At 37.8% G+C, this 17,123-nt stretch overlaps 1 protein-coding gene across 1 annotated transcript in view; it reads left to right on the forward strand.

Moving 5' to 3' along the window:
- Nucleotides 1–17,123, forward strand: part of SDHC (succinate dehydrogenase complex subunit C) — a 38,819-nt gene that overhangs the window by 19,696 nt on the left and 2,000 nt on the right. The window contains exons 3-5 of the mRNA XM_044671985.1: nt 4,943–5,044; nt 8,053–8,114; nt 15,774–15,937. Of these exons, the coding sequence (XP_044527920.1) occupies nt 4,943–5,044; nt 8,053–8,114; nt 15,774–15,937 (328 nt within the window). The remainder of the gene's footprint in view (nt 1–4,942; nt 5,045–8,052; nt 8,115–15,773; nt 15,938–17,123) is intronic.

A 17,123-nucleotide genomic window follows, 5' to 3' on the forward strand; every position in this document is an offset into this window, starting at 1 on the left:
GTTTTGTCATGTGTCCTTGATCAAGCCCAATTTCCAAATTGTTGGTAGTTGCATTGGTGTGGTAGTTTCGAGTCCACATGCTTAATCATGTCCACCCCGACCCATGCATTCAAGCAGTTGTTTTTCTTATATGTTTCCTCTCCTGCAGTCCTTCCTCTGAATGTGGGCAGCTTTCTTTACCATAAATCCCTCAGAATTGTCCTGGGTCATTGTATTGCTGCTGGTACAGAGGTCCATTACTTGAGGTTATCTTTTGCAGAACCCCCCTGAATAATGACTTTGTTTTTTCTAACTATGTTTTTCTAGTTAATAATTATTTTTAACTTCTTGAAGTCTCATTTCCCTCAGCTCTTTCTTTGAATGTTGTGTTTGTCCACACACTTATGTATACTTATCTGTTATCAGATGTACACACAGACTTTACATCTAAAGTGTTTTAGGTCTCCATCTGTCAGGGAACTGAAGTTTTTTTCTTAGCTGTCTCCTATTCTGGGATCTGGCAACCAGATTATTGCTATGATTAACAGCTTCTCACAGGATGTCTTGTTATTGCATACATAGAGAAAATTGTTGCTCAGATCAGCTTCATTAATAGCTTTTATTGCCATATTTCTCACTCAGGGCTTTGCCTTTTTATTCTTTACTTTAGGACTAATGACACTTTTCTTTTTTTTTTACTTTAATACTAATGACAATTTTCCCATTTCCCAAATTTTCTGCTTGTATCTTTAGGCCTGCATAAAAATTACTTCTTTCACTGAGTAGTGGATCTTATTGCAGAATTAGGAAATAAAAGAATTTTATATTTGGAAGACACTTTAGCAGCCTTCTAGCCCAACTCATACCCTAAAAAGAAGTCCTACATTAAAATGTCTAATGAGTAGTCATCTAGCCTTTGCTTGAAAACTTTCCATGAGAGAAAGCCCCTCTATTTTCTGTTCCAGTTTGGAGTAGCTCTGATTATTAGGTTTTTCCTTCACAACTAAATTACTTTTTTGTAACTTTAATCCATTTTTCTGAATTCTGCCTTCTGGGGCTAAATAGAACAAATCTAATCCTTCTTTTCTTATGATATTCCTTTGACAGCAATCATGTTTCCCCTGAGTATTCTCCAGTTCTTTCAGATTGTACTCATATGGCATTGATTTTAAGACTTCTTGACATTCTTGCCGCCCTTCTGATTGTTTTCCTTCAAATGTACTCAGAATAGAACATTTGTAGTATGACCAACTGTAGTATGACCAAGGCAGGATACTGCAGAATTACTGCCTTATTCCTTGGAATATCACACAATATTACTTCAGCTGTTTTGACTGCAATAGCATGCTGTTGGTTCCTTTTCGCCATGTAGGCCATTTTAAAATCCCTAGATCTTTTTCTGGAAAATTACTACGTGACCTTGTTTGCCTATTCTTGTATAAGGTACCTAGGTGGTGCAGTGGATAGAACCCTAGGCCTGGATTCAGGAAGAGCTGAGTTCAAATGTGACTCAGACACTTGCCATTTCTTATATAGCACAATAGTATTCCATCAAAATCATATACCACACATTAAGCTATTCCCTAATTGGTAGGCATCCCTTCAATTTTCAATTCTTTGCCACCACAAAAAGAGCAACTTTAAATGTTTTTGTATATATAGTTCCTTTTTCTTTTCTTTTTATCTTTTGAACTACTAGACCTAGTATAGTATTGCTGGGTTGAAGGATATGCAGTTTTATAGCCCTTTGGGCCTACTTCCAAATTGTGCTCCAGAATGGTTGATCAGGTCACAGCTCCACCAACAGCGCATTAGTGTTCCTGTTTTCTCACATCCCCTACAACATTTGTTATTTTCCTTTTCTGTCATATTAGCAAATCTGATAGATGTGAGGTAGAATCGTAAGAGTTGTTTTAATTTGTATTTCTCGAATCAATAATGATTTAGAGCATTTTCCTGTAGCTTTTATAGCTTTTCTTCTAAAAACTATTCATAACCTTTGACCATTTATCAATTGGAGAATGACTCATGTTTTTAATGTTTTTATAAAATTTGACTCAGTTTTCTATACATTTGAGAAATGAGACCTTCATCAAAGAAACTTACTGTAAATTCCCCTCCTTTCCCAGTTTTCTGCTTTTCTCCTAAATTTGGCTATACTGGTTTTATTTGTGCAAAACCTTTTAAAGTGGATATAATCACAATTATCCATTTTGTATCCAATAATATTTTCATTTCTTGTTTGATTATAAATTCTTTCATAAGTTATCCATAGATTTGACAGGTAAAGTAATCCATGCTATCCCATATAAGTATATCTGACAGAGTTCATCATGTCCTCAGTTAGGTAAAAATCCTTCAAACAATTTTTTGGATGACTGTTTTATGGTGTGATAAAGATGTCAGATTTTACAAGATCACCTGGATTTCTGACAACAGTTTTGGCATAGCCTTAAAAGTAGTGAGTTTTGATAGCAAAAATGATCTTTTTTTTTCATTGTGGGGGAAAAGACTATTTCCTAGTCTCACTCAAGCTGTAAGTGCAAGGGTTGATTTATGAGCACATGGCACTACTGATTACAAAGGAGTTTTAACCTTTTCAGTGTCTCACCTGGACTCTCCATAGACAACCTGGTGAACTCCTCACCCACTCCCTAGTTAAGTCCTTAGGATCTCACCTATTGATGGTAGACTGATCAGCTTAGTGTATTATAGCCCAGAGCTCCCAAGGTCAAGAGCTCCAGCCTTACTGGTAGCTCAGGTTATAGGTGTGTACCACCTAGCTCTTTTTCCAACCTTTAATACAAAAATTTTGTATTAACTTACTTGTGACAATAGTTTTTTTCTTTATAGCAAAGGTTAGCAGCTTTAAAGGGGTCATCTTCTTGTTCATCCAACTCAAGAAGGGTAGGCCACATTATAGAGGAATCAATAACAATTTCTTGAACTGTCAGGTCTCTTTAAAAGTCTGAGCTTTCCCTACATAGTGATTAGGTCATATGTAAATGAGATAGTATATATAAAGCATTTTGTACTAGAATGCATTTGACCAGAAATCAGACATGGATCAGTGTCTTATTTTATATTCCATAATAAATTTAACATAGATATATGATCTGAATATTAAAGATCATACCATTAAAAAATTAGACAAGCATACTGAGTGCTTTTTAAGCTCTGGGTAGGAGATAAGTCTTAATCAAACAAAAAGTAGAGATAGTTACAAAAAAGAAAATAGTTTTGATTACCTGAGATTAGAAAGCTTCTGCACAAAAAAAATTAATACAGCTAGGATAAGAAGAGAAGCAGTAGAATGGGAGAAAATCTTCAAATTTATCATATAAGGGTTTAGTATCCATGATATAAAGGCAGTTAACATGTATAAGATATATTATTTGAGTGCATATATATTTTATGATATATATGTAGAACAGGATTGGTATTACAGCTGAGGACCAAATATGTCCTGATGCCTGTTTTTGTATATCCTGTAATTTAAGAATGGTTTTTACATTTTAAAATACAAATCATCCTTAGCTTGCAGACTATAATGAAACAGATTTGGCTCACAGACTGTAGTTTGCCAATCCCTGGTATAGGAGATCAGTTCCATGGTGATTAATAGACTCATTTGGTTATATTTCTCTCTCACTGCTAGATGCTTATTCCCATTCTCTGAATGGCTCTTCTGAACCCTAGCTCCCTCAGACACTTGTAACTGTGTGTCCCTAAGCAAGTTAGTTAACCCCCTTTATTGTTCTTTTGCCTTAGAATCAATACCATTCTAAGGAAAAGGTAAGGTTATTCAAAGTTCTTTATAACTTTACCCTCTCAAATTCACTTTACTCTAGAGGTAGTTTCACCTCACATCCAGTGAATTGGTAATCTCAACAAAATATAGGAAGTCTATATGGAAGGGTTTGTGGGAGGATAGACACATTGTTACATTGCTGATGGAACTGTGAATTAGTATAGCCCAACCATTTTGGATAGCAATTTGGAATTATGCAAAGAAAGTGACTAATATGTCCACACTCTTTGAACAAAGATTCTTCTCCTAGGCTGGTCCCTCATAAGAAGAAAGTCCTTATACACCCAAATATTTCTAGCAGTACTTTTTATGATAGCAAAGAATTGGAAACAAAGTAGATGTTCCTTGATTGGGAAATGTTTAAACAAACTAGTACTGTAGAAATGACAAAAAATAATGAATAAAGAGAAGGATGGAAGGACTTCTATAAACTGATGCAGAACGAAGTAAGCAGAACCAAGAAAACAAAATGCACAGTGCTAAAACAATGTTAATGGAGCAATCAACAACCACAAAATGAAAGTGAATGTTGCCAAATTACCAAAAAAAGCATGACCTCAAAGAAGAATGATGAGAATATTTCCTTCTACTTCTTTGGAGAGCTGGGAAGTGCACATGTTTGGAACGTAGGGTATATTTTCAGATTTTTTTCAATGGATTGAATAGTTTTCCTGACTTTTTTCTCTTTTTCTTTTTTTATCCTTAAAAAAAATTGTTATGGGGCAGCTGGGTGGTTCAGTGGATTGAGAGCCTGGCCTAGAGAAGGGAGGTCCTAGGTTCAAATCTGGCCTCAGACACTTCCCAGCTATGTGACCTTGGGCAAGTTACTTAACTCCCATTGCCTAGCCCTTACTACTCTTCTGCCTTAGAACCAATACACAGTATTGATGCTAAGACAGAAAGTAAGGGTTAAACAAATTGTTATATAGGATTCTCCGTAAGAGAATCTCTGGTCATTTGGGATAGGAATACAGGAAAAATTTTTAGGCTATATTAAAACAAAATATCCATAAAAATGTATTTTTGAAAAGTAAAGCTCATTGTATGACTTAAAATATATATCAGCTATTATTATTATTTTAGAGCATTTGGTTGGGTTCTTGGTTTATCTTAATACTTTTGTCCACTTAATTGCTTCTGGTTCTATTCTAGTGCTGTCCCTCTGGGAACAACAGCTAAGGAAGAGATGGAACAATTCTGGAATAAGAACACCAATTCAAATCGTCCTGTGTCTCCTCATATCACCATTTACAGGTAGGAGGGAATTCTAGGATGGGCTTTAAAAATGATGGCTCTTGGTCCTCAGAGTTAAGCCTGTCTTTTATTTTATTTTATTTATTTTTTTAAACCCTTAACTTCTGTGTATTGGCTCCTTGGTGGAAGAGTGTAGCTTTTAAACCATCACTTTTATCTTGAACACAGACATAAGTGTTCAATAGCCTCAGGACTTTTCCCATAAGAAATGAAATATACTCTCTCCATTTATCTTAGGCCTTTATCCCAGCTCTTGTCCTTCAGATTGTCTTTTTTCCCTTGGTTTTCAGGATCTTTCTGCGAAAAGGTATTTCAACTATGGACAGTTGAATGGGAGGCCCCTAAGGTAGGGATGGGGAGGATTATAAAAGAAGGAAGCAGCTGAATTGCTTGGTAGTTAGACTGCAATCTAGAATCTCTCCTTTTCACACTAGATTCTTGCAGTAAACCCTTAATCTAGGCCCCCAAAGCTTAAAAAACAAAACAAAACTATTTATTGACATATTTTGTTTTTATTTCATCTGTATTTTTTGTTTGTTTGTTTGTTTTTTTATAACCCTTAACTTTTGTGTATTGGCTCTTAGGTGGAAGAGTGGTAAGGGTAGGCAATGAGGGTCAAGTGACTTGCCCAGGGTCACACAGCTGGGAAGTGTCTGAGGCCAGATTTGAATCATCTGTATTTTTTTAGTGTATCTGTGCCTTATTCCCCTTTCTGAAAACCTTCTTTTATAACAATTTTTTTAAGTTTAGCAAAACTAACTAACACATTGAAAAAGTCTGTCATTATCTGTCATGCCCACACCCATAGTCTGCCAACTATATAAATCAGGGACATGCCTTCTAACATTGGTTCTTTTTGGTCATTATAATTTCACAGCATTCAGTTTTGATTGTTTTGTGGTTAACATACTTACAAAGAACCTATGATGTTCAAAGATTTCCTGCTCCATTTTGAGGTCACCTCAGTGAGTAAATCTCTGATAAAGACTGATGTCATATTATGGTCAAAGGCTTTGGAGGCAAAAGAACTCAAGCTTTAGAAGGTTGTTTCTCTCTTTGCTGTTCCAGCAAGACCTCTCAAGCTATTGCAGCAGCCTTCTTATTAGCATTCTTGCCAGTGGAATTGGCCATTCTTGAACCACCTCCACAAATACCTCAGCCTTTCAGATTTTCCCCGAGTCAGATTCCAGGAATAATTCTTGTTGGAGAAATAGGCCATTCTGCTCAAACAGTATCAGGGTAATAGGTGGCCTCAGCCCCTGTGTCTAAAAGATCAGACACTCCTTTCTACCTCCAACATAATAAAAGCTGGCCTTGAGGGGAGTGAGCTTTGAAATTTTCCCAGTGATCTTGCACCTGTGTACAAAGTCCTTCTATTTTCCCCCAGAACAGTGTATGTATAATGACTTTAGGCTCATGAGATGCATCTACTATACACTGGTTGCTTCCATGGTTACAAGATCTTAGGTAATCTATAAGTGAAAGAAAACGCAGTGGAGGAAGGGGTGCTTCCATTTTTCCCTTCCAAGCAAAAACTGTTTTGATATTGAAAATCAGATTTGCCATTTGTCATTGTTAATTATTTCAATTTGGGAGGGGAGTTTTGGGCAGTAAGTAATTAAGATATTACTCAACACCGAGTGAATTTTTCATTAGGATGAAGGTATCAAGAAGAGAAAAAGGATTGTAACCAGTTGTTCAAAATGAGATCAGATAAAGACTTAGATAAATTAACCAGAACTGAGAGAGAACCAAAAAATAAAGGGTTTTGAGAACACAGAGTGTTACCTATTGAATAGCAAGAGATAAATGGCTTTCTAGAGAAGAAATAGATCGAGTAAATAACTATGTATTATTGAATGTAGTGTAATTAGATGAGAAGTTTAACTTTCCCTCTTGTAGGAGGACTTAGGATACCTATAAAAGATGAAGGTACAGACTAGGAAAGATTTCTTATATTCTTTATTACTTTAGTGCAAGAACTCGGGAAGTAGAAGGACCTTAGAATGTTAGAATCCAGTGAATACATTCTTACTGTTTTCTTTTTTGACAAGTCCAGTTGAGTTCATGCTTCTTCTATTGTGGGAAAACCAAAATTTGTATCAAAGTCTTGCACTAAGAATGGGAGGCTCAAAACTGTTCAATTTAGAGATATAAAAGAATTTTATTTAAAGAAGAATAGGTTTAAGGTGGTAAAATAACTTAAGCTGGTTAAATGGCCTAAGGGCCAGGAGAATAGCTTAAATTGGGAGAGGCTCAAGGTTTACATATTTATTGAGGGTCTGGGGGCTTGTTACCTTCCATTCCAGGGAAATCTCTACCTTTTCCCAGAATAGTCCACCCCTGGGCAATATGGGGAAGTACAGAAAAAAACAGGGAAAAATGGGTATTGAGAAAGTGGGTACAAATCCTAGTGAAGGTCTAATACATCAATCGGGGGCATGCATAGGTTTGGGGGATTCCCTTGGACTTCCAGGGCCTTTAGTGCACATGTCCCATGTTTCCCCCATTGTCCCACCTGCCATCATTTGTCAACATGAGAGATGTCTCACTTCCCTCCTGGAATGTATCCATCAAAGAGGAGAACATAGGGAGAGTATAGTACAGTACGTGATCACTAGAGGTGATTAATAATGTCTGACAGTTCAGAGAAAGGCAAGTACAGAACAATATAAGCAATTAATAATACACAACACTGCAAAGCTGATGGAAATGCAGAACAGAACAGTATAAAACCATCATACAGAATCAGACAAAATAATAATACAGAATGGTTAACTGATTAATACAGATTTTTGCAACTTATGCTTAACTAGTGCTAACTGGTGAAAAATGCAAGATTTTAGAACATGGAGATCCCTCTTCTATCACTGCTCACCTCCATCACTAGGAGCTTTGTATTTAGGGAGAGGCCTACAAAGAGTTTTATGTGTCTTCCTGCTAGAATGGCTTCAGTGTAATGAATCATCTTTTGGAGGCTCTACTCTTAATTTTTTTTTTCTTTACAGTTGGTCCCTGCCTATGGCGATGTCCATTTCCCACCGAGCCTCTGGTATTGCTTTGAGTGCAGGTTTGTATTTGAGGTCCTGAAGATCTGTGACTATCATGACAACTTCTGCTTTTATCTCTTTTATGTTTCAATATTTTTATTCAGAGAATGGGGAGGTTCTTTGGCCCCATTGTTAAGTGTATTTTGTCATCCTTTGGGCTCCTTACGGTAACATTTAACAAGCTGCTTTGACCCTTAAGCATTAATGCTTTTGTATTGTGGAAAAATTTTTTTAAGCCCTTACTTCTGACTTAATAATAACTAAGGCAGAAGGACAAAGGCTAGGCAAACAGGGCTAAGTGACTTGCCCAGAGTCATATATCTAAGAAGTATTTGAGGCCAGATTTGAACCCAAGTCGTTCTTTCTCTAGGCTTGGTGCTCTGTCCACTTGCTGCCTAGCTGCCCTTTGTGAAATACTCCTATGATGAAAACTTAGAAGTCAGATAATCTGATTTTACATTCAGTCCATTGCAGGTGAAGAAATTGAAGCAAAGGGACTTGCCCCAGAAGTCACACAGGTTATAATAAGCAACAGAAATAGGATTTGAACCTCAGCACTGACTCCAGAGTCAGTAATTTCTCCTTGCATCACGTTTCTTTACTCAAAAAAACCATCCTACAGAACTGGTAGCAGATAGCAGAGATATGGTGTCAGGCGACAGTTTCTCCATTTATAGAGAGATTTGAGACAATCATTGATTTTATGCATTCAGCCAGGGCCATCTTAGAGCAAAGGTGAAATTTTTATGTTTCTGGAAGAGGAACGGGCTTTGGCAACAGATGTAAACTGAGAAGTGATGGGGTGCCTTTGAGGAGATCTGGCCAAATGGGCTGTCTATAGAAAGATTTTTAGTCAGAAATCTGCTGCAGTGAGGGCCTGGCAAGTTCTTCAGGTTAATGTTCCAGGATCTTTACTGACAGGATAAATGACTTTGTGAATTAGAACAGTGTGCACATCTTAGCTCTTTTCCGATCACCACATCCTTGATGTTTCTTTAGCACTTCTGACTCTTGCCTTCCTACCTCACCAAAGGGGAGGAGGAAAAGCCTCTTGCCTGGAATCTGTCTGTAAGCAGTAGCATTGCTGTGGCTGACAGAGCAGCCCTGTCACCTTCCTTGAAAGGAAATTCTGAGTCTGTCTGACTTCCCTTGGCGATCTTTAGCCTGGGAGCAGAGCCCATTCCTTACCTATCCCATCAGGCATCATTATCAGCCAGAGAGATTCCATCCCAGTCTGCATTGAGTAGAACAGATGGACACTGTGGGATCCCTCAGGGCTCAGCATGCTGCACTTTCTCTACTGCTCTCTTGATCTGGAGATCTGCTCTTTGGTGCCAGACAAAACTATCAAGGATAGGGCTGGAGAGGACTGATTCTTATGACTGTTGTAGGTGAAAATGTAGCCATTCCTCCTGCTTTCCCTTGCAGCTTCCAGGGTCTTTTCTGAATTGCTTCAGACTTCTTGTATAGACTTCTTTATTGAAGTGCTGACTATCTGTGGTTACAGCCTGTGCCAAAGGAGTGTCTGCCAAGGCATTCAAAGAAATGAATTCTGAAACTACTGCTGAGCCTGACACTCCACTAGTTGTCACATATACCAAGTAGGCTCAGCGTTTTTATTAGTGGTTAAGTGAGGATTGAGGACATATTCTTATCTGTCCCTTAATCAGAAGGAAATAAATCAAAGAATTAGTTCACTAAGTCTTGATAAGACAGCTATGTGCCCTAGATGCCCTGTAGTTCTTGTGTGGAAGAGAGTTCCTGCACTTTGGATAAAGCCAAAGACTTGATATTGATGGTTCTCTTCGTTTGTGGACTCTGTTCCCTTATACTAGCTCACTTCACTAGCATTGAACCAACAGTATACATTTTAAGATTCGAGTACCTTAACCTCATAGTTGCTTTTACTATGACCAAACAAGAATCACAGATTTTATAAAGTTTGATGCTTTCCACTAGCAGCTGGGTAACATTCAGTAGAATTGCATCTCTCACTTCTTTCCAGACTCTGTCTACTATGCTAGAAATTGATTACTCAAATTTCCACTGAGAATTTTGGCTGGATCTCTCTCTCTTGTCCTTATTATATTCTTTATATCTTCCCTGTTTGTGTACACATTGTAAGCTGGAGCTGGGAGATAATCACATAGGATTTAGTGCATGGGGATGTGACCTTAGTTCTTTGTAACCTCAAATTACAAATCTGTAGTTTGGAAATCTTAGGCATTCTAGACAGTAATTAATCTACTTGTACTTCTCAGAAAGTGACTGGGCATGTCTAAAAACTTCTTCCCACTTCGTGACTGCCAAATCTTGGTTTTCTTTTTGTGCCAGCAAAGTGAGATACACTGAAGACTTGATTTGGCATCAGAGGAACAAAATACCTCACGTTACTTGGGACCCACAGGTGCCCTGGATTCTGGGAGTGATTGGCAGAAAGATGGCTGGCGTGGATCATAATAGGATTGATGTTGATGGCACTTGAGTAGAAAGAATAGTCAGGTGTTGCCAACTCAAAGCTTTAATTATCCTTTGGACAGCTTTGCTTGTTTTGATGTTTTTAGTTTCATTGGCAGTAGCATCTAAGCAGAGGCTTAGAGGAGGTGGTCTTGGTAAAATGGTCAGAAAGCTCTTGGAAATCGCTTAGAGACTTAATAACATCTCTCTTCATGCTCTGTAAGCTCTGTAAATACCACTTAACAAGAGGGAGTTGGCCCTGGTAGCTCATTGAAATGACCTTTTCCATAGTGATTTCATTGCCTGGGATAGCTCAAAAGCTTTATTTCCCCAATTTCAATCATTTAAACACTAAGGAACTCCCTCTAGGACATGGCAACTTAAGATTCATTACTCAGGTGAGAGCTGACTTTTACTTCCTGACAGAGTGAGGATGAAAAGATTATTTTTTCCCTTGATTTATCTTATACTTTCCCTGCCCTTCTCAAGAGAAGGGAATTATGTGTTACTGTTAGGCCTCTGAAGTCAAGATCAGACATTGCATTGATCACAGTTCTGATGTCTTTTAGTGCTATTTACCTTTATATTATTCTGCTTATTATGTAAATTGTTCTCTTAGTTCTGCATCAGCTTTATTCTTGATTCCTTTAATTCTGCATCAGTTCATACAAGTCTTCTCAGTGTTCTCAGAATTCTTAATATTTGTTTAGTGATGATCTGTTATGTTCATATGCTGAATTTTAATTTCATTTTCCAGTTAATAAGCACTCACTTTGCAGTTTTTTCTACTACAAAGAGTGCTGCTAATTTTGGATACACAAAATCAAAGTTTTTCCCTTTCTTTTAGTGATATGCCCAGTAGTGGCACTTTAGGGTCGAAGGATCTATACAATTTGGTGATTTTTCTAGTATAATTTCAAATAATTTTCCAGAATAATTGAAGTAATTTAGAGATCCACCAACAGAATATTAGTATACTTATCTCCTCAGCTCCTTCCACATTTACTACTTTGATCATCTCTGCCAATCTGATTTATGAGTTGTTTTAACATAAAATTTTCTTATTAGTGATTAGACACATTCTTTCATGTTGATGATTTACATTTTTTCTTTAGAGAACTATGAATCCTTTTAGAATTTATCTGTTGAGATAGTCAGAAGAATATCAAAGAAAGCTTAGATCTCATTTATATATTTTTCTTTTGTAAGAGAAAAAGCTCTTTCTTTGTCACCTTTGAGTTAGCCAATTATTTTTCCTCTTCTCCCTCATCCCCATTTTAAAGAACATTGTGAATAGGCCCAAATGGGGAGATGGCCAGCTATTGTGTTTTTTTGTTTGTTTGTTTGTTTTTGTTAATCATATCTAAAAGGGAGGTGGGCAAGGCATTGGAATCTGCCTAGTAAGCCCCACATCTCCTTACATAACTTTTCTCTCAGCTTTCAAATAATGGAATCTGTCGCCAAAGCCCATTCCTCTTCATCAAATGAGGTATTTTTCATTAAAGACTTAAGATTTCATCCTTGTAACATATTAATTTTGGGATTCTGGATTCTAGTCATCTTTTAAAATTTTGATTGGAAGGGTGCTCTAATGCAAATGTTCTGAAAAACTTTAACTGAGATGGAAACTATTTCTTCCTTCCAAATTAAGTAGGTTCATTGGCAAAATTCCCTGGTGTCTGGGGAGGCAGAGTCTGAAGGAAGGCAGAGAGGAAGCGATTGTCCAGGTCCCTGACAGCTTGACTTAGGTCACAGAGGTTGGGTGTTATTACTTCAGGTGATTCCAAGGTAAAGTAACCAAATTGTTCCTTGGTTTCTGAGTTCTTTAAGAGTGACTATTATTTGGACTGCACAAGTTTTGACTTTGGGTTGTCATCCCAGGATGTAGGTAACAACTAAAGTTATACTCAGGTCTAGGAAATGTGTGATTGGGTAGGTGGGATGTTGCTGTTTAGGTCTCAGACTCTTCATCTTGGTAACAGCACTGCAAAGGTTAGTAGAGGGACTTTTGGCTGAACAGATCCTATTTCTGTCTTTGGACATCTCTCCTCCAATGATGAGGTGTGGCAAATGGTTGTTTCTATCCATTTCACCTCTTGGAGAGCCCAAATCAAAGTGACTTTGTATCTGAGGACAGAATTCCTGAAAATCTTTTTTAAAATGGCTGCTGAGTCACTCCTTTTAAAGTAATTATAGTTAACTTTTAAATAGTACCTAGCTTCAGAAAATAGAATAGGAAGGGACTACTTTTCCAGCCTCACAGATAGGGAAATTAAGGCTCAGAGAAGATTCTAGTAGAGATAGAGCCAGGACTAAGATGTTCTTGGCTCTCATAGAGACTAATATTTGCCTTTTATCTGATTTTCTGAATAAGAAGTCTTATTATTCAAGATTCTATTTAATCTTTGGTAGCCTCCATGAGAAAAATATTGACTTGTAGTTTGGAGAGAACTCTATGGGAGTGAGGAGTTGAAGAATGTGAGATGAGATGAGAGATAGGGGATGGGGTTTGGAGGTTGAAATATCTTCCACAGTTGTTTTTTCCTCATCTTAGAACTTACATATGGGGGGCAGCTGGGTAGCTCAGTGGATTGAGAGCCAGGCCTAGAGATGGGAGGTCCTACGTTCAAATCTGACCTCAGATACTTCCCAGCTGTGTGACCCTGGGCAAGTCACTTGACCCCCATTAAGCCTACCCTTACCACTCTTCTGCCTTGAAGCCAATACACAGTATTGGCTCTAAGACAGAAGGTAAGGGTTAGAACTTACATATGTAGAACAGGGAGAAGATAATAGTTTGATCCTTCTGCATCAGAGCTTGGGCACTTACCTGGCTTCAATAACTCATGTGACTTTCTTATGTCAAAAGTAAATAATTGACTTGCCTTTGAATCTTGGGCATTTAAAAGGAACTCAAGGAACAGCTAGATGGCTCAGTTATAGAGCCATCCCCTAGAGATGGGAGGTTCTCAGTTCAAATCTGGCTTAAGGTACTTCCCAGCTGTGTGACTCTGGTGGGCAAATCACTTAACCCCCATTGCCTAGCCCTTACTGCTCTTCTACCTTTGAACCATTACTTAGTATCGATTCTAAGACAGACGGTAAGGTTTTTAAAAAAAGGAACCAAAAAAGATAAATTGATGCTTTTATGTATATGTTTTATGTCTATATGTATATCTGTATCAAATGTTAATACTGCTTATATGACTGTTTAAAACCATCAGTGCATCAAGGACAGGTTATAGGATACCTACTATTCATTTTTTATTGAAAAAAACATAAACCTTTCATAATGTCATTGAAAAGCTGATATGATTTTAAAAGGAAGTATTGCTCATAGGGAATTCTTGTGAGGGAAGTGCTCTTGTATCCTGGCTGGTGGTCTCTGGCATAAACTCATGCAGCCATCTCAGACTTCAGCCTGCCTCTGCAAAGGCGCAATCAGACTATTTCATTTAAGGCCAAATGGCTCATATGGTCTGAATGGGTTCACTGGACTGTTCTGTGGCTAAGTTCTTATAGATTTTCTGAAGGTCCTTGCAAGACACAATTGATTTTTCAAATGTACTTTAATTTACCTTTGTTGATATAGTTTTTTGCCATGCTTTTAAGTAAACATAATTAGGGCAAAGCTGGCCAAGCAGCTGAGTGAAAAGCCAAGGCCAACGGAGGTTGATATCTAGGTGGAATTCCTGGACCAAATTCCTTGCCTTAACTAAAGTGAATATTTGAATGTTATAATTCTCCTTCCATTAAAAAAATTTTGTTTTCATTTTCCCAGTTACATGTAATAACAATTTTCAGTATGTGTTTTCTGAAATTATAAAATCCAAATTGTCTCCTTCCCTTCCTTCCTTCCCTCCCCCTCCTCCTGAAGATGGTAAGCATCCCCTATCTAATTGTAGTTTTAAAAACCTTTTTTTCAAAGTACAGCCGATTTATTTTTCTTGAAAATTTTCAAGAAGCATTGTGGTATACTGGCTTAGAGAGCTAGCCTTGGAACCAGAAAGACCTGAATTCAACTCCTGTCCCTGAAATATACTGTTTATGTGACCCTGCAGGAGTCACCTAATTTCTCAGTGCTCTAAATCCTCTAGGATTACAATTGGTACTGAATAATATATGTCTTCTTTCACGACATGACAAATATGGAAGTATGTATTGCATGATAGCACATGTATAATATATATTGCTTGCCACCACAGGGAGGTGGAAGGGGAAGAAGGGAGGAAGAGAATTGGGATTGCAAAATGTCAGAAAATGAATGTAAAAAATTGTTTTTGTAAACAATCAGGAAAAAAATAGCCCTCCCCCCCCCAAAAAAAAAAAAAGGTTGCACAGAAACTGCCAACCTGTATTAGGAGAGGGAGTTTCCTCAACCAGGAGTTCTCTATGCCACTGAAATCACAGGTCTAATCTTTATTATTATTTTTTTTTACCTATTTATTGAATCCTCTTCCCTAGAGACATCTGTCTGCTTTGTTTCTATTCACACTTCCCCCAGACTCCCATGAAATGCAAAAGTTAAGAGAATTAAGGGCTAGACACTACATTTAGAGGTCATTCTATCTAATTTTTTTTTCCAGGAAGGTTGAACCCAAACAGCTGGGCATTCTTAAACATTTCCAAATAAAAGATTCAATTTTCATACTAGTATGTCACAACTCTTCTGTAAGAAAGTCTGTGTCTGACTCGGCCCTTTCCTGCCTTGATTCTAGTCATTTTCTCATGTCCTTAGTAGGTATAAAGAATAGTTAAGCACTGAACTTTGTATATTTACTCAGGGTAATAAACCTAATTTCTTTTCTCATGTGGGTTATAAAGCAAATGTAGACCCTCTTAAGAGACAGACTTTATATCAACATACATTTCTTAAGTATTTATTCTGTGCTAGGCATACACATACATTTTTTGAATACAAAGGCAAAAAAAGATAGATTTCCCCTTTGAGAGATTTAAATTCCTCTGGGAAGATATAACTTGTCTACAGATAAGTAAAGGTTATTTAAGGTGGGAAAGCGCACTAATAGTTTGAGTGAGGAGGGGAAGATGAGAGGCTTCCTAGAGAAACTGACACCTAAGGTGAGTCTTGAAGGAAGATCCAAACTCTGAGAAGTAGAGATGAAATAGTTATATTCCGTAATAAATGTTTGATGAATCAAAGTCAAGTTATATTGGGTGTACCTGACAAGAAATGATGGATTGCTTTACTTTCTTCCCAGGAGTATCCCTTTTTGGATTGGCAGCTTTGTTGCTCCCTGGGAATTTTGAATCTCACATGGAGCTTTTAAAGTCCTTGAGCCTAGGACCAGCTCTGATCCACACAGCCAAGTTTGCTCTTGTTTCCCCACTTATGTACCACACCTGGAATGGAATCCGACATTTGGTAAGTTTGGTTGTTTTTTGTTTTTTTTTTAAACCCTTACCTTCCGTCTTGGAGTCAATACTGTGTATTGACTCCAAGGCAGAAGAGTGGTAAGGGTAGGCAATGGGGGTCAAGTGACTTGCCCAGGGTCACACAGCTGGGAAGTGTCTGAGGCCAGATTTGAACCTAGGACCTCCCGTCTCTAGGCCTGGCTCTCAATCCACTGAGCTACCCAGCTACCCCTAAGTTTGGTTGTTTTGAGAGTCTGTAGAGGAGGGGAAGCAAGATGCTGTCTGCTTTAAAAGTGGCCTTAGAATTCATCTTATCTTCTTCAGATGAGTAAATGATATGTAGAGTTTAAATGAGGTCACATAACTAATACATAGGGCCTGAGATATGAGCTAGGTCTTCTTTTTCTTCTTCTTCTTCTTTTTTTTTTTTTTTTTTACCCTTACCTTCCATCTTAGAATCAATACTGTATATTGGTTCTAGGGCAGAAGAGTAGTAAGGGCTAGGCAATGGGGGTTAAGTTACTTGCCCAAGGTCACATAGCTGGGAAATGTCTGAGGCCAGATTTGAACCTAGGACCTCCCTTCTCTAGACCTGGCTCTCAATCCACTGAGTTACCTAGCTGCTTCCTGAGCTAGGTCTTCTGACTAAATCCAGTATTGTTTCTGCTATGTCACATTACCTTTCTTTAATAGGAAAAGCCTGGCCTTGAATGCTGGTGTCTGGGCTGCACTAGACACTTAAGATTTTAACACAGGACTTGTATAGAACCATATGATGCCTTGGAAATAGTCACCAGTTACCCTATGTTGTTTAGAACTATTGCCTTCAGCCTTGCTTAGGGAGACACTGAAGCTTAGCTTCTGAGTGGATCATTTTTTCTGTCTTCTCAAGTAGTTTGTTCACCTATTAGTTTTTATTCTCTGTTGAAATCTGTAGTCTCTTTCTTCTTTTTGTCCTAAGACAAACAGAATCCCCATTGTTCCTTACTGTATATTACTGATTACTTGTTCTCTGTAAGACTGGTATTGCCCTGGTTTGTCCTCAGGAAACTACCACAATAGAACCCTAAAGACAGACATTTTGTGAAAAAATTTCAGTCAGCCCAGAGGGGGAGTTCAGTAGAATCAGAGAAGTGGGAGACTAAAAAACCTGTTGTCAGGTTGTGCCCATTAGCCACTCCTGCAGCTCTGCTCAT

The sequence above is a fragment of the Gracilinanus agilis genome, chromosome 4 (assembly GCF_016433145.1).
Source record: "Gracilinanus agilis isolate LMUSP501 chromosome 4, AgileGrace, whole genome shotgun sequence".
Taxonomy (NCBI): Eukaryota; Metazoa; Chordata; class Mammalia; order Didelphimorphia; family Didelphidae; genus Gracilinanus; species Gracilinanus agilis.